Genomic DNA, 15,916 nt, shown 5'->3' with positions numbered 1-15,916 from the left:
CGGTTCCGTCAATGGCGGAGAGTACGGTGCTACTGCGCATGCGCGGAGCGAGTTAAAAGGGGCGGAGACGCGGCTATTACGCAACAAGCCCAGTCGATTGGAGTTATATAACGAGGGCTGGTTTATTTATTTTTCTCCTCAAAGTGGATTGGACAGGATGTTAGGAGCGTAAAAAAATTATTTTTACACCCCAAAAAATTCTTTCAAACACACGGATTTACTCGTAACAAATGTTTTGATTTACGTAAAACTGAACGTTATTATTTAGTTACTCATTTAGGATACAAAAACATTTGATGCGATTCATTTATGAAGCTGTTACTGAAGATGTATAACTCATTAAAACGAATATAATTAAAAATAAAGTGCAGTACTGCTCAGTCATTGTTCTGCTACCTTTGAAACTCCATTTGTTAAGATATAAAATGCCACGCAAAAGAAAACACTTAAATTCTTAAGAAATCAGATTTTATTTCAAAAGTTTTCATTCAAACATTCTGCCTCAAATGTATTTAACATTTTCTCAAAAATCAATATGTAGTATTTACATTTCCCTGAAAAGCTATAAGAATCAAGGAAAGCAGAGTCTCAGAGCACGTACATGATACATTTATTTTTCAGGGCACAACTTATTATAGTTCCCCCTTTCCTGCATTAAATATAGCTACTGCATTTGCTGTTAAGTTAATAAAAACATGATACGCTCGAGTTCAGGTACACCTGGATGGCATATTTTAATTGTGTATTCTGGAAGCTGATCATTCATTACAATGTATTGGCACCAGCAAACACCTCATCTATTTTCAATTTGGATCTCATTTCATGTTGGTGACAAAAATGCTTTCAGTCGAGTGCCGCCTGCCGAGGTGTTGCAGATAGAAAAACGTAGCACGGTCGGCAGAACCACTGGAATCATGACGGTTCCTGGGTAAAGTGTGCAATTAATGTTGAGAGCTGAGAGACGAGGCTGCTAGGAGAGGCCGGGCTGGAGAATAAGAAAATATTTATAAAAGGTTAAAATATTTTTTTTCCTCTTCACAACCTTGGCAGTAATTCAATGAAACACTTTCAACCGTTTAAATAAAATGGTCACATCTCTCTTTTGAGTAGCCCCGTATCCATCTCAACTAAACAATGATTCGTGTTGTACAATACATAATCATTAGATTTTTTTTATTCGGGAGTGACACTGCAATCCTCTCTACGAACAGATGTTTAGTTCCATCAGTCCTGCACACCGCCGTGGCCCATTGAAACGTGGGGCAATATCAAGTGTGTAAAAGCAAACTTGCCAGCTCTGCACACCCAAACTATTTAAAGTGTGACAATGTAAAATGTCCCGTCTATTTTTGGGTTCGATACATCAACCGAGGAAGAATAAAATAAAAGCATGTTCCTTCTGCAGTTTGCAATAACTAATCACTGATATCAGATCTCACCTCTTTCACCACAAATATATAATCTTTTATATCATGATTTAAACATTAGCAACCAAGCAAAAAAAAACAATAAATAATAATAATTGAATAATTAAATCATTTTGTGTTCCTGCTAATAATCGTACAGGTCCAACATGCACAACATGTCACAGTGTAACGCCAACACAGTCCTCATTTCGTTACCTTTTCCAGGTAACCAATGAATCTTCTCAGGTTGGCTTTGATGTTGTCGAGCACACACAGCTGCTGGGGATTGTACTTGCCTCTTCCTTCTTTACGGATCTAGCAGCAAAAGGAAAGAAATTATTACGTTCACCAAGGTGGTGAAGCGATCAGCTCGGTGTGCGATGCTCATCTAGTATGGCAGGACTGAACCTATTACCATGGATCGGATCCAGATTAACGGATGGATCCTGGATGTTCCTATTTTTTTTTCTTCGGCACTACGGTGTCATTTCTATTTCCATTTACTATGGATAAAGATTTAAATGTAAGAGATCACTTCCATTTGTCTATTATACTGTATATATAAAACCCCTGGAGAGAAGGGACACTTCAGAGGCATTGCTTAGCCCCCGGAAGAGCGTAAAAAAGTAAACCACAAGAAAGACTATTTTGTTGGTTGATTATTTAAACAAGGCACAATCATTTATTAAAATCTGATTAACCAATCTAAACCACTCCACTCCCAAGAGGAATAAAAAAAAAAGTTGGAAAATACATTTGGAAGTTGTGAAAAAGAGTGTTGAATGAATTAAAAACAACGTTACCTTTGCCTTGAAGACAGGTTGAAGGGCCTTCAGCGCAGGCAGTAACCGGATGCTTTTAGCAGCCGCCTCGGCCTCGTCTCCATCGGCAAACACATCAAACAGGGCATCAAGGGCTTCTCCGTTGACAACCAAGTCAACATCCCTCGTGGCAACTTGAAGTAAAGCGTTTCCAATCATCTGTGGGAGCAAATATTCTTAGAGGAGAAGTAATATCCTGAGAGAAGAAATGAGTCAAACCTACCTGAAGGGTCTCGGCAGTGCCCTTTTCTTTGGCCAACGTGCTGCCAGTGATTCCTAGGATGGCGACGGCACTGACCCTCACGCTGACAACCCCACAGGAGGTGCCTGCTTCGCTCAGGCTCATCAGCTGCTGAGGGGCGATGCACTAACAAGGACCAAAGCAAAAACAGCCACGCAGATACTTAACTCGTCCACTGCATGGAGCACGGAGAGACGGGTCAAAGGGGCACTGCAGTAACTGTCATTCTCTTGAGGCTATGAGGTCAGTATAAATGTTGTCTGTGGCTCTGGAGAAGCTCCCCAATGTCGCGGGTCCGGAGGTGAGGTGTTTGAAGGGTGGCGACGGGATAAGTTAAACTAAAACAGCTCCTGGGTTATGCTTTGGGAAAAAACAGGATGCAGTATTTTGCAAAATTACCCAAACCGTTAGCATGTCCTCCGTAGTGGACAATTGTCCATTACAGAGGACGCATGTCAACGGGCTGGGTCTCAGGAGGCCATTGTGGACAAAATTTGGATCGACAAATTTGAAAACTTCTCATTTGTTTCCCTCTACACATTTAATTTATTAATATTTATCTTGCAGCTTTTGCCATTACCTGCTAGTTTAACCCATAAATTCACAAGAGTTGTGAGATATACAGCAGTGAGTATATGTACAGATATATATATACCTGTGGGATACTTCTGGAGGCCATCATCTGTAAAAGGGACCGCATGGCACTGATGACAGCCTCCAGGAACTCCTCATCTTTTGGTATTTCTGAAAGCATGAGCAAGAAAATTCATATATAAATTTAAATAATATTTAAAAAAAAGATTCTGTTTTTTTAAAACTCGTAACAATTTTTTCCCAAATCCTAAAGAACCAAAGTCATCAGAGCTCTAATCTCACTTGCATCCTCGTGTATTTTAGCAAAAATGTTATTGAATAGAGGAATTCTAAATATGACCTCGAGGCTTCATTAAAATAAGGCGTAGATATGAGACCTTCCGCTCCAAAAATCAGGACAGACAGGTGCTGTGCTGCCCCCTGCAGAGCTGCTGCCCCCCCCAGAGACTCGGCGTCCATCGTGGAGAGGATGCTGTGGAGGCACGTCAATGCTCGGGACTGCACACGCCGCATCCTGGAGGAGAAAAGCAGATGAACCAGTCCCCTCCTCTGCCCCAACAACATGTGCAGGTACCTTGAACACATTTTGATGAGACAGTTAAAAACGTTGTAGTCGAGGGAGGTTTACTTTTTTATCAGATGTTTCCAGGAGGAATTTTGGAGACACGCATCCACAGCTTCTTTTCTGGGGAAGTCTGTCTTTTTTATTACCTTGAATGAAGAGAGAGAAAAAAATAAAGATTTATGGTTGCATAAGGGGATATAATAAAAGAACAATATCTACCAATCTCCATTGAGCCAAACTTAAGCCTAACTTAATACATCCTGCTACAGTTAAAGCTTTAATTCTAACTTTGCAATAGAAAAGTAAAAAAAATGAATTAATGAATAAATAAATGAACAATCGAGTGAAATTTACACGCTCGTCTAAACATTCTGAAACAATTAAGGAGCACAAATAAATCCATCGCACTCTCTTTTCAGAACACTGCATATTTGTCACTTTTTGTTTGTCCATGTCATATGTTCACTGCGGCGTGCACAGCCCTCTACGGCGGTAAACAGGTAATAAAACTAATAAAATATGAATAGGCTAGTCTGCCAAGAGGGCAGGCGACGGTCACAATCACTACAAGAATAAAAATGGCATAGAACTCTAACAGTGACTGACGTTATGTACGTTGTCACTGTGGAGCACGAATGCAGACAAGGTATAGGAACGAAAACAAAAACAAAAAAACAGGTTCTGAAACTGTGATCGACTCCCCCGTTTCATAAAACCAGGTCCCAGGCCTGCAGCGGCGAAGCGTTATCGATGAAGCAGACAGATATTTGCCTTTTCGGGAATGCTGTGGCTGATTAAGGCCCCGTGAATCTCATCTGACAAACACAGCGGAGACATCAGATTAGACACGCCATCACAGATCCCATCTGGACCCACGTCGCTTTCGTCGCTGCTCGACTCCTCCTCCCACTCGTCATCAGAGGGGTCTGAATGGGCACACATGCATAAAAGTGATCAGTGGGTGCTACTATTGATCAATGAAAAGCTTTCAGGCGCTTATTTATTTATATATATATTTAAAGCCTTTCAGATATAAAAACATAGTGGGAGGCGATGTCACAAGGAATGATGTTGATGCAAAGTGCTTGGGGCACTCACCGTCGGAACAGCACATGTTGACAATGATCTCCAAGGACGTTTGCTGGGCTGTCAGCAAGGCCGCCGCCTCCCTCAGCTCCTCCCCGCCCCCCTGGACAAAGGAAAAAGCAGCCGCATGAGCCAGAACAATAACTCTTAGCGCCGGTACCACACCACCTGAGTTCGGATGCCCTCCATGAAGAAGAGATTCTGGTTGTGAATGTTTCCCTTAATCTAAGAGTGTGTCACCTCAGTCAGTCTGGCTCGCTCTCCAGGCTGATTCGGTCATTCACCAGGCATTAATACAAAAACCGGGTCGCTTTGCTAAACGCACACTGCTGTACACATCCAATGATGGACTATTTATCATTTACATTTTAAATCTACAATGACGGTGTCTCGGATCTTGCTGCGCAGTACGGCATGGAGAAATCAACGCTTTCGGCTTTTCTGGAGAAAGCTGAGCAAAAGAGAACGCAAAGGAAAAATATAGCTTTTGTTTTTTGTACCATTTACACTTTCATGCTTTATCTGTTTAGATACGCGTAGTTGCATATTAATATAACTGTAGGCTTGTAAATGGTCATTTATCTGTTGCTCAGCAACGGATTAATCAAGTTACTTAACAGCATCACGGAACAAATGATGTTCAACAACCGAGGCTCCACTGTACTTGTACAATGACAATAAAGATTCTGATTACTGTTCTGTGTACATTATATTAATGAATATCTAAGTATGACAAATGGGTCCGAGCTGACGCGAGTTCACCTGCCGGTGCCACGAGTGGACCGCAGAAAAGCAAGAGATACCGCTTACAGGCAAGAGGTCAGAGAGGTCGTTGTCGGCCTTCACAGAATTCCCGTGCTTCTTGCGTTTAGGCGCTTCCTCCTCTTCCATCTCTTCCACAGTCCCTTCCTCTGAGTCTGGTGCAGCTTCAGTGTTTCTATGGCGAGCCTCTTCTGCTTCTCTGAGCTCAGGTATCAGTGTACCCGTGTCCAAATCAAGGCACCGTGACATGGTGGCAACCACAGCGTTGAGCGTCTGGGCCTGATGGGCTACAGGAAGACTGGCCTTTACGTTCCACAGAGTCCCTTAGAGACACGTCCAGGGGAGGAAAGGGACATTAAAACACGAGTAAAATGTACCACACTGCTTGTTTATTAAAGGGCTGAGCAACTTCCGTCTATGGACAACTTAAAATATCACTTTTAACTATGTGTAAAGGTACAAACAGATTGACAAATGACCCGATTTTACCTGCAGCCAGTGCTCGGAGGAGAGTGTGAGCCATGTCTGGCTCCGGTGACAACAGCACGTTCTCCAAGACTCCAAGCGCGGCACTGTTCAAGCTGCGCAGCAACTCCGGGTTATCCTCAGTCACCGTGTGCAAACAGTGAGCTGGCCCAAGGCAAAGAGGCAGACATGTCAAACGGCGTTCTCAAACCAAACTCGAGTTAGAGGTCCGACATGATTGCAGCCCCCCGTCAGTCAAAACAGCATTAAAGAATACCGCACCAATCATTTTCACCTGATGTCCAGGTACGACACAATTTGAAATGAACGTCTTAATATTCACCCACGCCTAGAAGCAGCAGCTCAATGTTTAATGTGGCATGTTGCAAGGAGAAGCACGAATCAAACAACCACAGATAGATTAGGTTTACCAGCTGATGTGGCCAATTCCACATTCTGGGGGTGTCGCTCCAGACACTGGGTGACCGCATCCAGAAGAGCTGCTTTGTTGAACAGAAACACGGCCTGGCTGCTGCTCTCACTGGAAGAACAGTCAAATATTAGCGAGGGATGGAGGAGGATGAACAAATATTCACGCCAGCTGTAGCTGGACCAATCAAAACAGCCCTTATTAACATTCGTTTGAGTGTCTTTGTGTCAGATTGCCACAATCTAATCAGGTCGATCCCAGCCGCTGATCTTTTCTTTTTGCACGTCACGCCCCTCTTTCTCCCCAGTTTCCTGTCTGTGCCTAATTAAGGTGAAACCAATAATCCAGAAATAATCTGTAAATGAAATGAATTTACCACAGATTCCAGAGCAGGTTCACGGCCTCATTGGCAACATTTTCCACTGCATTCACCCGGTCGTTCTCTGGCTCTGTCCAGCTCCCAAAACCAGCACAGCACTGAGAAGAAAATGGCCTTCGTCATTGCACATCCAGAGAAAAATGTTTTGGAGCAAGACCGAACTGTTGCTGGTTTTAGCAGCTGCAGATGAGGAGAAACTGAAGTGATGGGACGAGCTGAAAGAGTGTGTGTGTGTGTGTGTGGGGGGGGGGGGGGGGTCTCACCTCTCTAAGCAGTGCCGTCAGGGGAGTCATGACATCATGCTTCACCATGTCCTCACACACCTCCTGACCTCCACATGCACTCAGATTCCTGCCGGACAGAAACAGTCACAGAAAACACATTTGGTTGGAATCATTGTCAGAGAGAGAGAGAGAGAGAGAGAGCAACTTCATTAACAACTTTATAACAACTAGAGTCGCACATATTGAGCACAAACAGGATGAAAATCATAACTGTAAATGAGTGCTGTAATCTCAGACATCATGCAGTTGGTCTTTCAGACCTTGTGTTGTAGCACGGCGCCCCCTGCAGAAGGAACAAACACTTCTGCACCAATAATAAACGACTTCGTATCGCATTAAGAATGAACGATACCTCTGCCAGGACGGTCAGTTCTCGGCAGCATTGGTTCATTTGTGAGTCAAAAGTGCATAAAGTGATTTTTGGATGAATACGAAACTGGGGAAAAGGGGGTAAGATATGCGACAGAAGAGAAATCTACATTAGAGGATCTACAGGGGCGTTACACACATTTACTCCTGGCAGAGGCTCCCAACTCTGTGGGATATAAGAGTTAAAACACTGACAAACAAACAAATAGCCAGGTGGAGGGGGGGGGCAATCTGACGTTCAGCATTTTGTACACGGAGGCTTCAGCAGCCGGCGTCTGGGATCAGATCCCCAGACGCCTGATTCGTATAGGACTGTTCGACAGATGCAAAGTACGCATGCAAGCACGCCAGATGTTGGGATGTAAAGGAGCCATCGTTTGTTTTATACTGAACAGTCAATAAAGTTGTGTGCAGACTCCGGGAGTGGTCTGAGGAAGCACCATGAGGAAGAGGATTCCTGCTGTAATCGATGCTGATGGAGGACACGCCAACTCACGCCTGCTGCTGCTGCTGCTGCTGCTGCTGTACTTATAACCGATTGATTTACAGAAACTGTAAAAGCAGATTCGCATTTAAATGCACCAATTGTTCTTCAGATGCATCAGAAAACACACTTTGTAGCACTCAAGCTGCTTGATGCGGGTCCCTTTAACCCGGTTCCGTGTGTGCGTGTGTGTGTGCGTGCGCGCGCGTCCGGTCCGGTCCGGTCCTCACCGGAGCGCTCCTGCGGCTGTCTCCCTGACCGCCACGCTGGCGTCCAGCAGCATCGGGCCGAGCCGCCTGACCGCGTCCTTCTGGAGGAAGCCCGGGATGGTCCGATCCTGCTGCACCACGCGAGAAATACTGGCGCACGCGAACTCGCGCACATCCGCGCACGGACTCTGCAGCTGCGGGAAACAGGACCGACTGTAATCTAGATTACAATCAATCAGGATCCATAGAAAGCAAGAAACCTAGACTGAACACGGAATAAGGTCCGGATTACTCCGCGTTCATACTTTCTCCAGTAGCTCCGCGGCGGGGCAACTATCTTCCCCGTGCGCTTCGTCCTCGGCGCCCGCCTCCTGCGCGGCGCTCACCGGCAGCCCGGCCGAGCTGAACTGCGGCCGTTTGAACTTATTCGTTTTACTTTTACCCATTTCTGCCGGTATTAAAGCGACAAGTTGCGCGTAGAGTCGGGGAAAGCCGGAAAGCTCAAACGCGCAGCCGGGCTCCAGCCTGGGCGGCGGCCATGTGGAAGACTGCCGTAAAACGTCTACTGACGCAAAGCAGAGGCGCTGTCGCAAACAGGGACGTGAAGCACGACTTTAATAGAACCCCGGGAGGAGGATTTACAGGTAAATCAGGACGACGCGTTTACCTTTCAAGAGTATTTATTAGCAAATAACTTTAAAAAATAGAAACATTCTGGTAAAACACATTTGAAACAGAAATAAACATCTGAGCTCGCGTGAGCCAATCAGCAGCTTCAGTTGTGACACAGACAACACTGTTAAACGGATCAATCAGTTCATCAGTGCTGATCCGACCAATCAAAAAGGATTCAGACGCAGATCAATCGGTGTCACCGATAAACAGCAGGGAACGCCGACCGATCGACCCAACGGAGGTTTGCTGCTACTGGATGTTCGGTCGTGGCTTCAGAATAAGTTTCCCTGTCTGTAAAAAAACAGAAATAAGATCGTAAAATGAGACTGGTATCGGTTAAAATGTGAAACAGATTTGTTGAGAACTCACGTCATCACAGGACATGTTGTATTCTGCTAAAACGGTCCGGCAGCGGGCAGAAATACTGCAGAGCAAAGTCAAAGACGGCAACGCGAAGCAGAAGCTGGAATTACAACGGTGAAGGCATACACAAAAAATATATGTACACGAGGATACATAGATGGTGCCACAACTCGTTTGTGTATCCCAGCAAAGAAGAGCGCTATAAGAGTGACGCAGCTGATGGTGAAGAAGGGATGATTCCAGAGAGACGAAAAGAAAGAGACCTGCAAACGATAAAAAGGAAGAGAGGAAAACATTTAGTGAACAGAAACACGTTCACCTTTACACCGTACGGGATAATAAATACAACAAGCGTACGCCGACTGTAAACACGAAACAGCCACGCAACCCGGAAAGATGTCTTTAAAGAAATCAGCGGTCATTAAGGCCAGCCAGTGACCTCACCAGCACAAGGTCAATGACTTGTCCTGTTTATTAGCACTATTATCAACTATTGATAAATCATTAATAATCTCAACGCTGTAAAACGTGCAGCATTAAATCGACCCAAGCGGTATATCGTCCACTAATGCCTACCTTCTGTGTGTCGGGGTCTATCAGCCAGTTCCAGGCCCCCGTAGCCGTGCAAACCGATATCACTATCAGAATCACTGAAACAGACGAGAATGACAATAAAAACAACCTACAACTATGTTATTGATTAACGGTGATGATCTAGAAGCTGTGATTATTGGCTGCACTAACTTGTACATTTACAGTAAATTACAGTCACGGCCTCGTGATTGTGATTGATCCTCATTGTAATCAATGAAGAGCGAGCGACCAGATGATGAAGGTGAGAGCTTCCTCATCCTCTGGGCTACTTACTCCTCCACCTGCCTGTTGCAGGCTGCAAACACGACACGTACTCCGTCAGTCTCCTCTCGAAGGCCTTCAGATCTGGAAAGATAAACATTAAAACCGGTTATATCTTTGCCCCGATAAGGGGAGCTAGCTTAATAAATGCACACTTTACATTCTGCGAAACGTTTGGGTCGTTATTTATAAAGACTTCTAAAGACGGCCTCGGCTCTGAAGCTTATCTTGAGCGACCATTGGAACGACTCGACGTCCGCTGTCGAGCTAAAGCAAGCTACGCTACGTCTGTTACGTCGACCAGCTAGCTACCGTAACGTCGCAGCTACGTCTTTGAACGTAACTTAAAGCCCGTGTTTACGCACTCTTTTGAGGCCGTAGCTATGCCGCCAATAAATAACGAGCGTGCAATAAATAAATGTGGCCGCTCAGGCCGGCGTGCTGTTTGTTTACCCTCGGCCTGCTCCAGAGAGTTCATCGCTGCTCGTCTCAGCGACTGTATGCGCAACTCCTTCCGGTCTGCTGGATGACGAGCCGAGACGGACCAATCCACAGTCACTGTGTGTGTCTGAGTCTGACGTGATTGGATAAAAAGCAGCGTAAAGGGCGGGGCAAAGGCTCAGACATAAACCCCGTGAAATACTCGACTACACGCGATGGAGACGTTTCAAAGTGATCCAGGATCCAGGATCTCTTCTGGATCAGCACCAAAAGGTTCTAAGATGTTCCTGGTGTCTTTATACACCAGCCGCGAAAAGTTAAAGTGAATCGGGCTTGATGTGTATTTGTAACTGATTTTTGAATCAGTAAATGGGGATTTAAATTTTAAATTTTAATATTTTTTCCTGATGTCAAATCTGGATCTGGATCAATTCCATGAACATCGGTCAATAATCAACCGAGATATTGAGGCACAAATTTTGAAGCTCCATTGAACGCAATTTCAAAGTGATCCAGAATCCAGGATTTTATCATCTGCTCGTGGTGACATTCCCAACGTTTCCTGAAAATTTCATCCATATCCGTGCAGAAGCTTTTGAGCTAGAGGAAGATGAAGAAGACGACGAATAATTAAATAAAAAATATTATTGTGCATACATTTATACATTTTACTAAGAGGGGAAACAAGGGAACTGAACATCTGCAAAGTCCGCCACTGATTGAGGAGTGGGCCGTGACACGGGACGACATCAGGAGGTTGTGCCAGTCCATGAGGAGGAGGATTACGGTTGTAATCCAGACAGATGGATAATAATCATTAGAAGTTAAACTGTAACGAAACATCGGCTGTTTTTTCATACCATACAAATGACTGAAACAATCCTTTGCCTGAACTCGTTTATTCAGCCCGTCGTAGCTCGCTGTGATTGCACGGTGGGCTTCACTATCAAAGTGACAAAAGCCATTGTGTTAGTTACTATGAAATAGCAACAGATGCCATTGAAGAGGTTCGAGTCGACTAGGAAAGTCCTGTAAATGTGCTTCATCTGCCGGTTAGAAAACAACTAGAGCGCTAATGTCAGCCAGATTCACAATTATTACAAAAGCAATGTGATAGGAAATTTATCTTATTTTACTGCACACTTTAACAGAATTCAGACTCTGACGTTAAGAAATTAGATTTGTATCTTCAACAACAAAAAAAAGACCTTCCATTAAACAGTAATGCAATCTTACAACACCATTATTTAGAGATAACAAGCTTAAAAGGATAGATCATTATTGGCCGTTTAATATCTATTAAATGAATCTTAATGAACTAGCATTGATTGACAACGAGAGCAAAATGTGAAAGTGAACCCAGATATTCAGTAAGAATGTGCTAAACTGAAACTGCGCAGGGAATGTGAAACGCTTTCATAAGGCACTTTGAGAGACGGACATTTTAAACTTAAGTTAAGGCATGAACATAACATAACAAACATCTCAACAACTCTTCATTGGTTTCTGTCAACGTGCCACAACTTTCTGTGTAATCTCAGTATCTACTCCCATAAAACGCAACAAACGGATCCGTGCGAGGCCAAAACGCGATCCGATTCGGTTGGTTCTTTTCAGTATACAGCTTTTGACGACAAAGATGAGAGAATGGCAGGAAAAAGTGAGAACACGTCCTCGACTGGCCCTCAAAGAAAAACATTAAAGGAAAAACCGCAGGATGCGTACGAGCCTGCAGAATCACTCGGGCGATTCACAGTGACGAAGTCATTCCGAGCGTTCGCGAGGCGGTTTAAAGACGATGGATTCTAAGTGGTCGCTGACACGGAGCCTCTCTTCTCGGTGAAGAAGCTCCTCAGCAGCAGCACTTGACCGATGCCGATGACAAACAGGAAGACGGTTTCTGCGACGGACCAGTAGGTCACCCGGTCCAGGAGGTGCTCCGCCCCGGAGCGATCGTGCGCCTCTCTCAGCCTGTACCAGGTCTGCGAGCTGATCACCACCTTCAGGATCTCGTGGATGGAGACGCAGGACGACTCCAGCTGGAAGCAGGGAGACCAGCGCAGGTTAATCGAGCGCAGAGCAATGGAGCAATGGCTCCGAGGCAAAACGCAGCTCGGTAGTTCGGCACGTTGGTCAATATCTCATTCTCATCTGCAAAACTCTTTCGGAAAGGATTCACTTAATCGCTCTAGAATCTCAGGACCCGAGGGCGTCTAAAATGGTCCGATTATAAACTAGGCAAAGTTGGGAAACTAAGAATTTTGGAAGTATAGAGGCTGGTTTGTAATTTATTTGTAATATCATGAAAATATTAATTATAATAATGAATCAATCAAAAAAAAAAAAAAAAAAAAGAACGCCCCAGCATGGACAGCTGATGATGTAATACCAGTAGTACAAGTGGATCCAGATGTGCACCATGACTCGCATTATGAGACAGATGTGGGTGCTTAAAGGTTTATGAACCTTGAACCTTACGATTCTGGCTGCTGCATTTAAATCCCTGAGTCCAACTAAAACTTAACTTAAAAACAAAACCTGTCCTGCTGCTTTTTACTCGTTCAGCTTGTTCTAATTGCAGCGTTGTACCCGAGTATCGTTACAGATCGTTCTGGTTCCAAAATAAATATTGCAATACAGTATAGACTATTATATTAAAACATGTCACGTTTATAAATCAAGGCAGAAAACAGATGCAGTTCATCAGCAGAACATATCGGTTTCTTATTGATAACTCAGAAACAAACACATGACCCCCAAATTCTAATAGCAGACAGACAAACGGACCCAATTGCAATACCCTCGCCTCCTCTTCGGCGAGGGTAAATATATATATATATATATATATATACAATTGTATACTGTTCTGACACCCCGGAGCGGGGGGGGGGGGGGGGGGGGCAGCTTGATGATGGCCTCCATGTTGCTCAGACCTCACCTGCGTCAGCGCCGTGGCACGGATCATGTTCTCCAGGAGGGGTCTCTCGTCGCCGTGGCGGAACTCCAGGTAGACGGTTTTATGGGTGAAGGTGGAGAAGTCGTTGCTGAAGCAGACCTTGTAGGCGCCCGTCATCGCTGCGGTGTGCGAGAAGCTGTCGTACTGCTTCTTCCTCTCGTTGTACAGGACGTCATTCTGGGGATCCGTGACGAAGCAGTCCACGTCGTAGTTTCCCCCCGAGATGACCTGGGAGACGCGTCACGTGACGCAGAACATGACGCAGAACGTGACGCATGCATGTGGAGAGGAGACAGCTGTGGCACGTTTTACGGTAACATCTGGACTCAACGCAATGTGAGCGACAAATTAAATACACATTCGCAATTACATACTTTGTTTGTTTTTTTATATGCAAAGAAGTAAAATAGATGTTCCGCATTCCATCGAACCGCTTTCCGGGTGAACTTACTTGGTAGTCGATGTGGAACTCCGCGTCTTTCTCCAGCTCCTCGTAGAAACACTGCTTGTCGTTGTCGGGCAGCTCGAACGTGAGCTCAGTCCCGAACGCCGCGAACACGCGCAGCAGCAGCAAACAGCTGAGCCCCAGGAGCAGCATGCTGGAGAGAACAGCCGGAGACAACAGCTGGAGACCGGAACACTGACGTGGCGCGAGCTCAAACTACTTCCGGGGCACGTTTGTGTGTGTTTTTGTTTTTGTTTTGTTTTTTGCGTTATTTCCATAACAGAAAAAATGAAACAGCATCACGTTCGGTATTTAAAAAACCGTATATATAAGAAAATATGTTTTTGCACATTAAAACAAGACCTTTTTGATGTTGGGAAATATAAACGCATCTGGTTATATAAATTGTTATGGATTTATTCAAATTAATTCGAAGTACGTGAAAGCCTTCACGTGAAAATGGCGGTGTTTAGAACAACAGAGTACTCGCAGAGTGGAAACCTCCACGGGGGGGGGGATTTCCCCATCATGCAAATCGTACCCGAAGTTCCGGGTAATCCCGCCGACAGCGTTTAGACATGCAGCTTTCTTTTTTTTTTTTGCTTTTTTTTTTATTGAACAAAGCAAAATACAGATTAGGATAATAAGGATAACAAAATGTACAGATACCATGGGGATATCTAAGTATAAGTACAAAAAAAAAAAAAAAAAACTTTCATTCAAAAACTGTACATTACAAAAAAAATAATTAGGCATATATAGGAGCAGCTCTGCTCAGCATAATATTTAACCTAAAACAATAAATAATGAGCAGATTTCTGACTTAATTCTATAGCAGCTTTGTTTTTTCACATTTTCCCAAGGCACAATGCAAAGATTTTAAATTCGTCACGGCAGCTTTATTACAGGTGCCGTTCGTTACTCTAATTGTGTTTTCAGACTCACAAAAATTAGACAAGTGCAACCATTACAAAAAATTCCATGTAAATTAACACACAAACAGTTTTAAAATACAGGAAATGTTTTCCAATGTTGGGAACATTTAACTGAAAACTCAACACAGCTTTCTCTTATTGTCTACAGCGTAGCTTTAGATTTAAGTTGACTACAACCATTGATTATTGTTTACTCCTTCCACTATTATTGTTTTTACATTTTTAATGCCTCTTATTTGCATAATTGTGAGAGTGAGAGATAACCAGAGTCTATACAGCAATTCTTTAGTGTTTTTATTTTTAATTCACCTGATTAAGGCACATAAGGCTGTTTTGAAGTTTAAACGGTTTATTCCTGCCAACCCATTTCTTCTTTCAGAGGCCAAAATTCTAAGTACAATTATTGAACAGGTTCTTATATGAGGAACCTATTTTCTGATTGATCCTGGCTTCATCAGATCAGACACGAAGGTGCTTATGATTACTCCCAGATTGTATTTGCCTCATCGATCTCTTAGCCTGGTCCAGCTCCTTGAGAAAAGCCTCCCTGCTGATATAAAAATAATCTGACTCCGTATAATTGTAATGCTAATATATTCATTTTAAATGTCACTTTCAGTTGTATTTTTGGTGGCGTCCTTCTAAATGAATCTCTCAATCACCTTCACTCACGTGAAAACATAAATGTCTGATCAATGCCGCCTTTCTCTCTCACTCTGTGGTTTTGATTGTTTCCCTCGATGAAGATCTGTGTTTCTCTTTCTCATCTTCTCTTTCTTCTCCTCTGTCTCAACCCTTCTCATTTCCTCTCCTTTACTTCAGATTCCTTTCCCAGCAATCTCCCCCCCCCCCTCCTGGCTGTCGTTGCCTCACGCAGATGTTGTCTCTGGCTTGATGCCCCCCCCAGGGTCCCCTTAGGAACTATTGCCCCCTGTGGTTTCATAACCTGGATATATATGAAATACTGCAGGCATTATACAGTAGGTCTCCTTTAAATTGCAACGAGTCAGCTCACCACTTGTTCCCTATAGTGTAGCCCTGTGGAAGAAGATCATGTCAGCAGTGGGGAAAATCCCACTTCAGTAAATGCATCAGTAGCTGAACTCAAATGGCCTTGATGATCAATTTAATGCACTGAGTGACAATCATTT

The 15,916-nt window shown here is 43.9% G+C and overlaps 3 protein-coding genes across 3 annotated transcripts; all 3 read right to left on the bottom strand.

Annotated features, from left to right (window-relative positions):
* Positions 1-457: 457 nt before the first annotated feature.
* heatr3 (HEAT repeat containing 3) lies at positions 458-8,591 on the bottom strand. The gene is made up of 16 exons (XM_068739586.1): positions 8,401-8,591; positions 8,117-8,289; positions 7,013-7,100; positions 6,747-6,847; positions 6,372-6,481; positions 5,965-6,105; positions 5,524-5,798; positions 4,726-4,816; positions 4,399-4,553; positions 3,691-3,773; positions 3,440-3,576; positions 3,124-3,212; positions 2,451-2,594; positions 2,210-2,386; positions 1,623-1,721; positions 458-985 (listed from the first exon to the last, which is right to left on the bottom strand). Exons 1-16 carry the CDS (start codon positions 8,539-8,541, stop codon positions 971-973), a joined length of 2,019 nt encoding a protein of 672 aa, XP_068595687.1. The 5' UTR covers positions 8,542-8,591; the 3' UTR covers positions 458-970.
* A 175-nt stretch (positions 8,592-8,766) lies between these two features.
* Positions 8,767-10,495, bottom strand: cnep1r1 (CTD nuclear envelope phosphatase 1 regulatory subunit 1). Its single transcript, XM_068739289.1, has 6 exons — positions 10,442-10,495; positions 10,001-10,072; positions 9,710-9,783; positions 9,287-9,396; positions 9,140-9,194; positions 8,767-9,061 (listed from the first exon to the last, which is right to left on the bottom strand). Exons 1-6 carry the CDS (start codon positions 10,464-10,466, stop codon positions 9,020-9,022), a joined length of 378 nt encoding a protein of 125 aa, XP_068595390.1. The 5' UTR covers positions 10,467-10,495; the 3' UTR covers positions 8,767-9,019.
* Positions 10,496-11,312: 817 nt separating this feature from the next.
* Positions 11,313-13,983, bottom strand: tmed3 (transmembrane p24 trafficking protein 3). The gene is made up of 3 exons (XM_068760533.1): positions 13,837-13,983; positions 13,368-13,613; positions 11,313-12,468 (listed from the first exon to the last, which is right to left on the bottom strand). The coding sequence occupies exons 1-3, from the start codon at positions 13,981-13,983 to the stop codon at positions 12,235-12,237; spliced, it is 627 nt and encodes a 208-aa protein (XP_068616634.1). The 3' UTR covers positions 11,313-12,234.
* Positions 13,984-15,916: the final 1,933 nt, after the last annotated feature.

Source organism: Brachionichthys hirsutus, chromosome 1 (genome assembly GCF_040956055.1).
Source record: "Brachionichthys hirsutus isolate HB-005 chromosome 1, CSIRO-AGI_Bhir_v1, whole genome shotgun sequence".
Lineage (NCBI taxonomy): Eukaryota > Metazoa > Chordata > Actinopteri > Lophiiformes > Brachionichthyidae > Brachionichthys > Brachionichthys hirsutus.
This window is presented reverse-complemented; position numbering and strand designations above follow the sequence as displayed.

Coding starts and splice junctions, on each gene's coding strand:
- tmed3 (XM_068760533.1), bottom strand. CDS start 13,983: ATGCTGCTCCTGGGGCTCAGCTGTTTGCTGCTGCTGCGCGTGTTCGCG. Junction 13,614..13,836: donor AGTTCCACATCGACTACCAA/GTAAGTTCACCC, acceptor CGCGTCTCCCAG/GTCATCTCGGGGGGAAACTA. Junction 12,469..13,367: donor GTGCCACGGCGCTGACGCAG/GTGAGGTCTGAG, acceptor CCCTGCTTCCAG/CTGGAGTCGTCCTGCGTCTC.
- heatr3 (XM_068739586.1), bottom strand. CDS start 8,541: ATGGGTAAAAGTAAAACGAATAAGTTCAAACGGCCGCAGTTCAGCTCG. Junction 7,101..8,116: donor ACAGCCGCAGGAGCGCTCCG/GTGAGGACCGGA, acceptor TCTGTCCGGCAG/GAATCTGAGTGCATGTGGAG. Junction 3,577..3,690: donor TGGAAACATCTGATAAAAAA/GTAAACCTCCCT, acceptor TTTCTCCTCCAG/GATGCGGCGTGTGCAGTCCC.
- cnep1r1 (XM_068739289.1), bottom strand. CDS start 10,466: ATGAACTCTCTGGAGCAGGCCGAGG. Junction 9,397..9,709: donor TAGACCCCGACACACAGAAG/GTAGGCATTAGT, acceptor TATCGTTTGCAG/GTCTCTTTCTTTTCGTCTCT. Junction 9,195..9,286: donor CGAGTTGTGGCACCATCTAT/GTATCCTCGTGT, acceptor TTTGCTCTGCAG/TATTTCTGCCCGCTGCCGGA.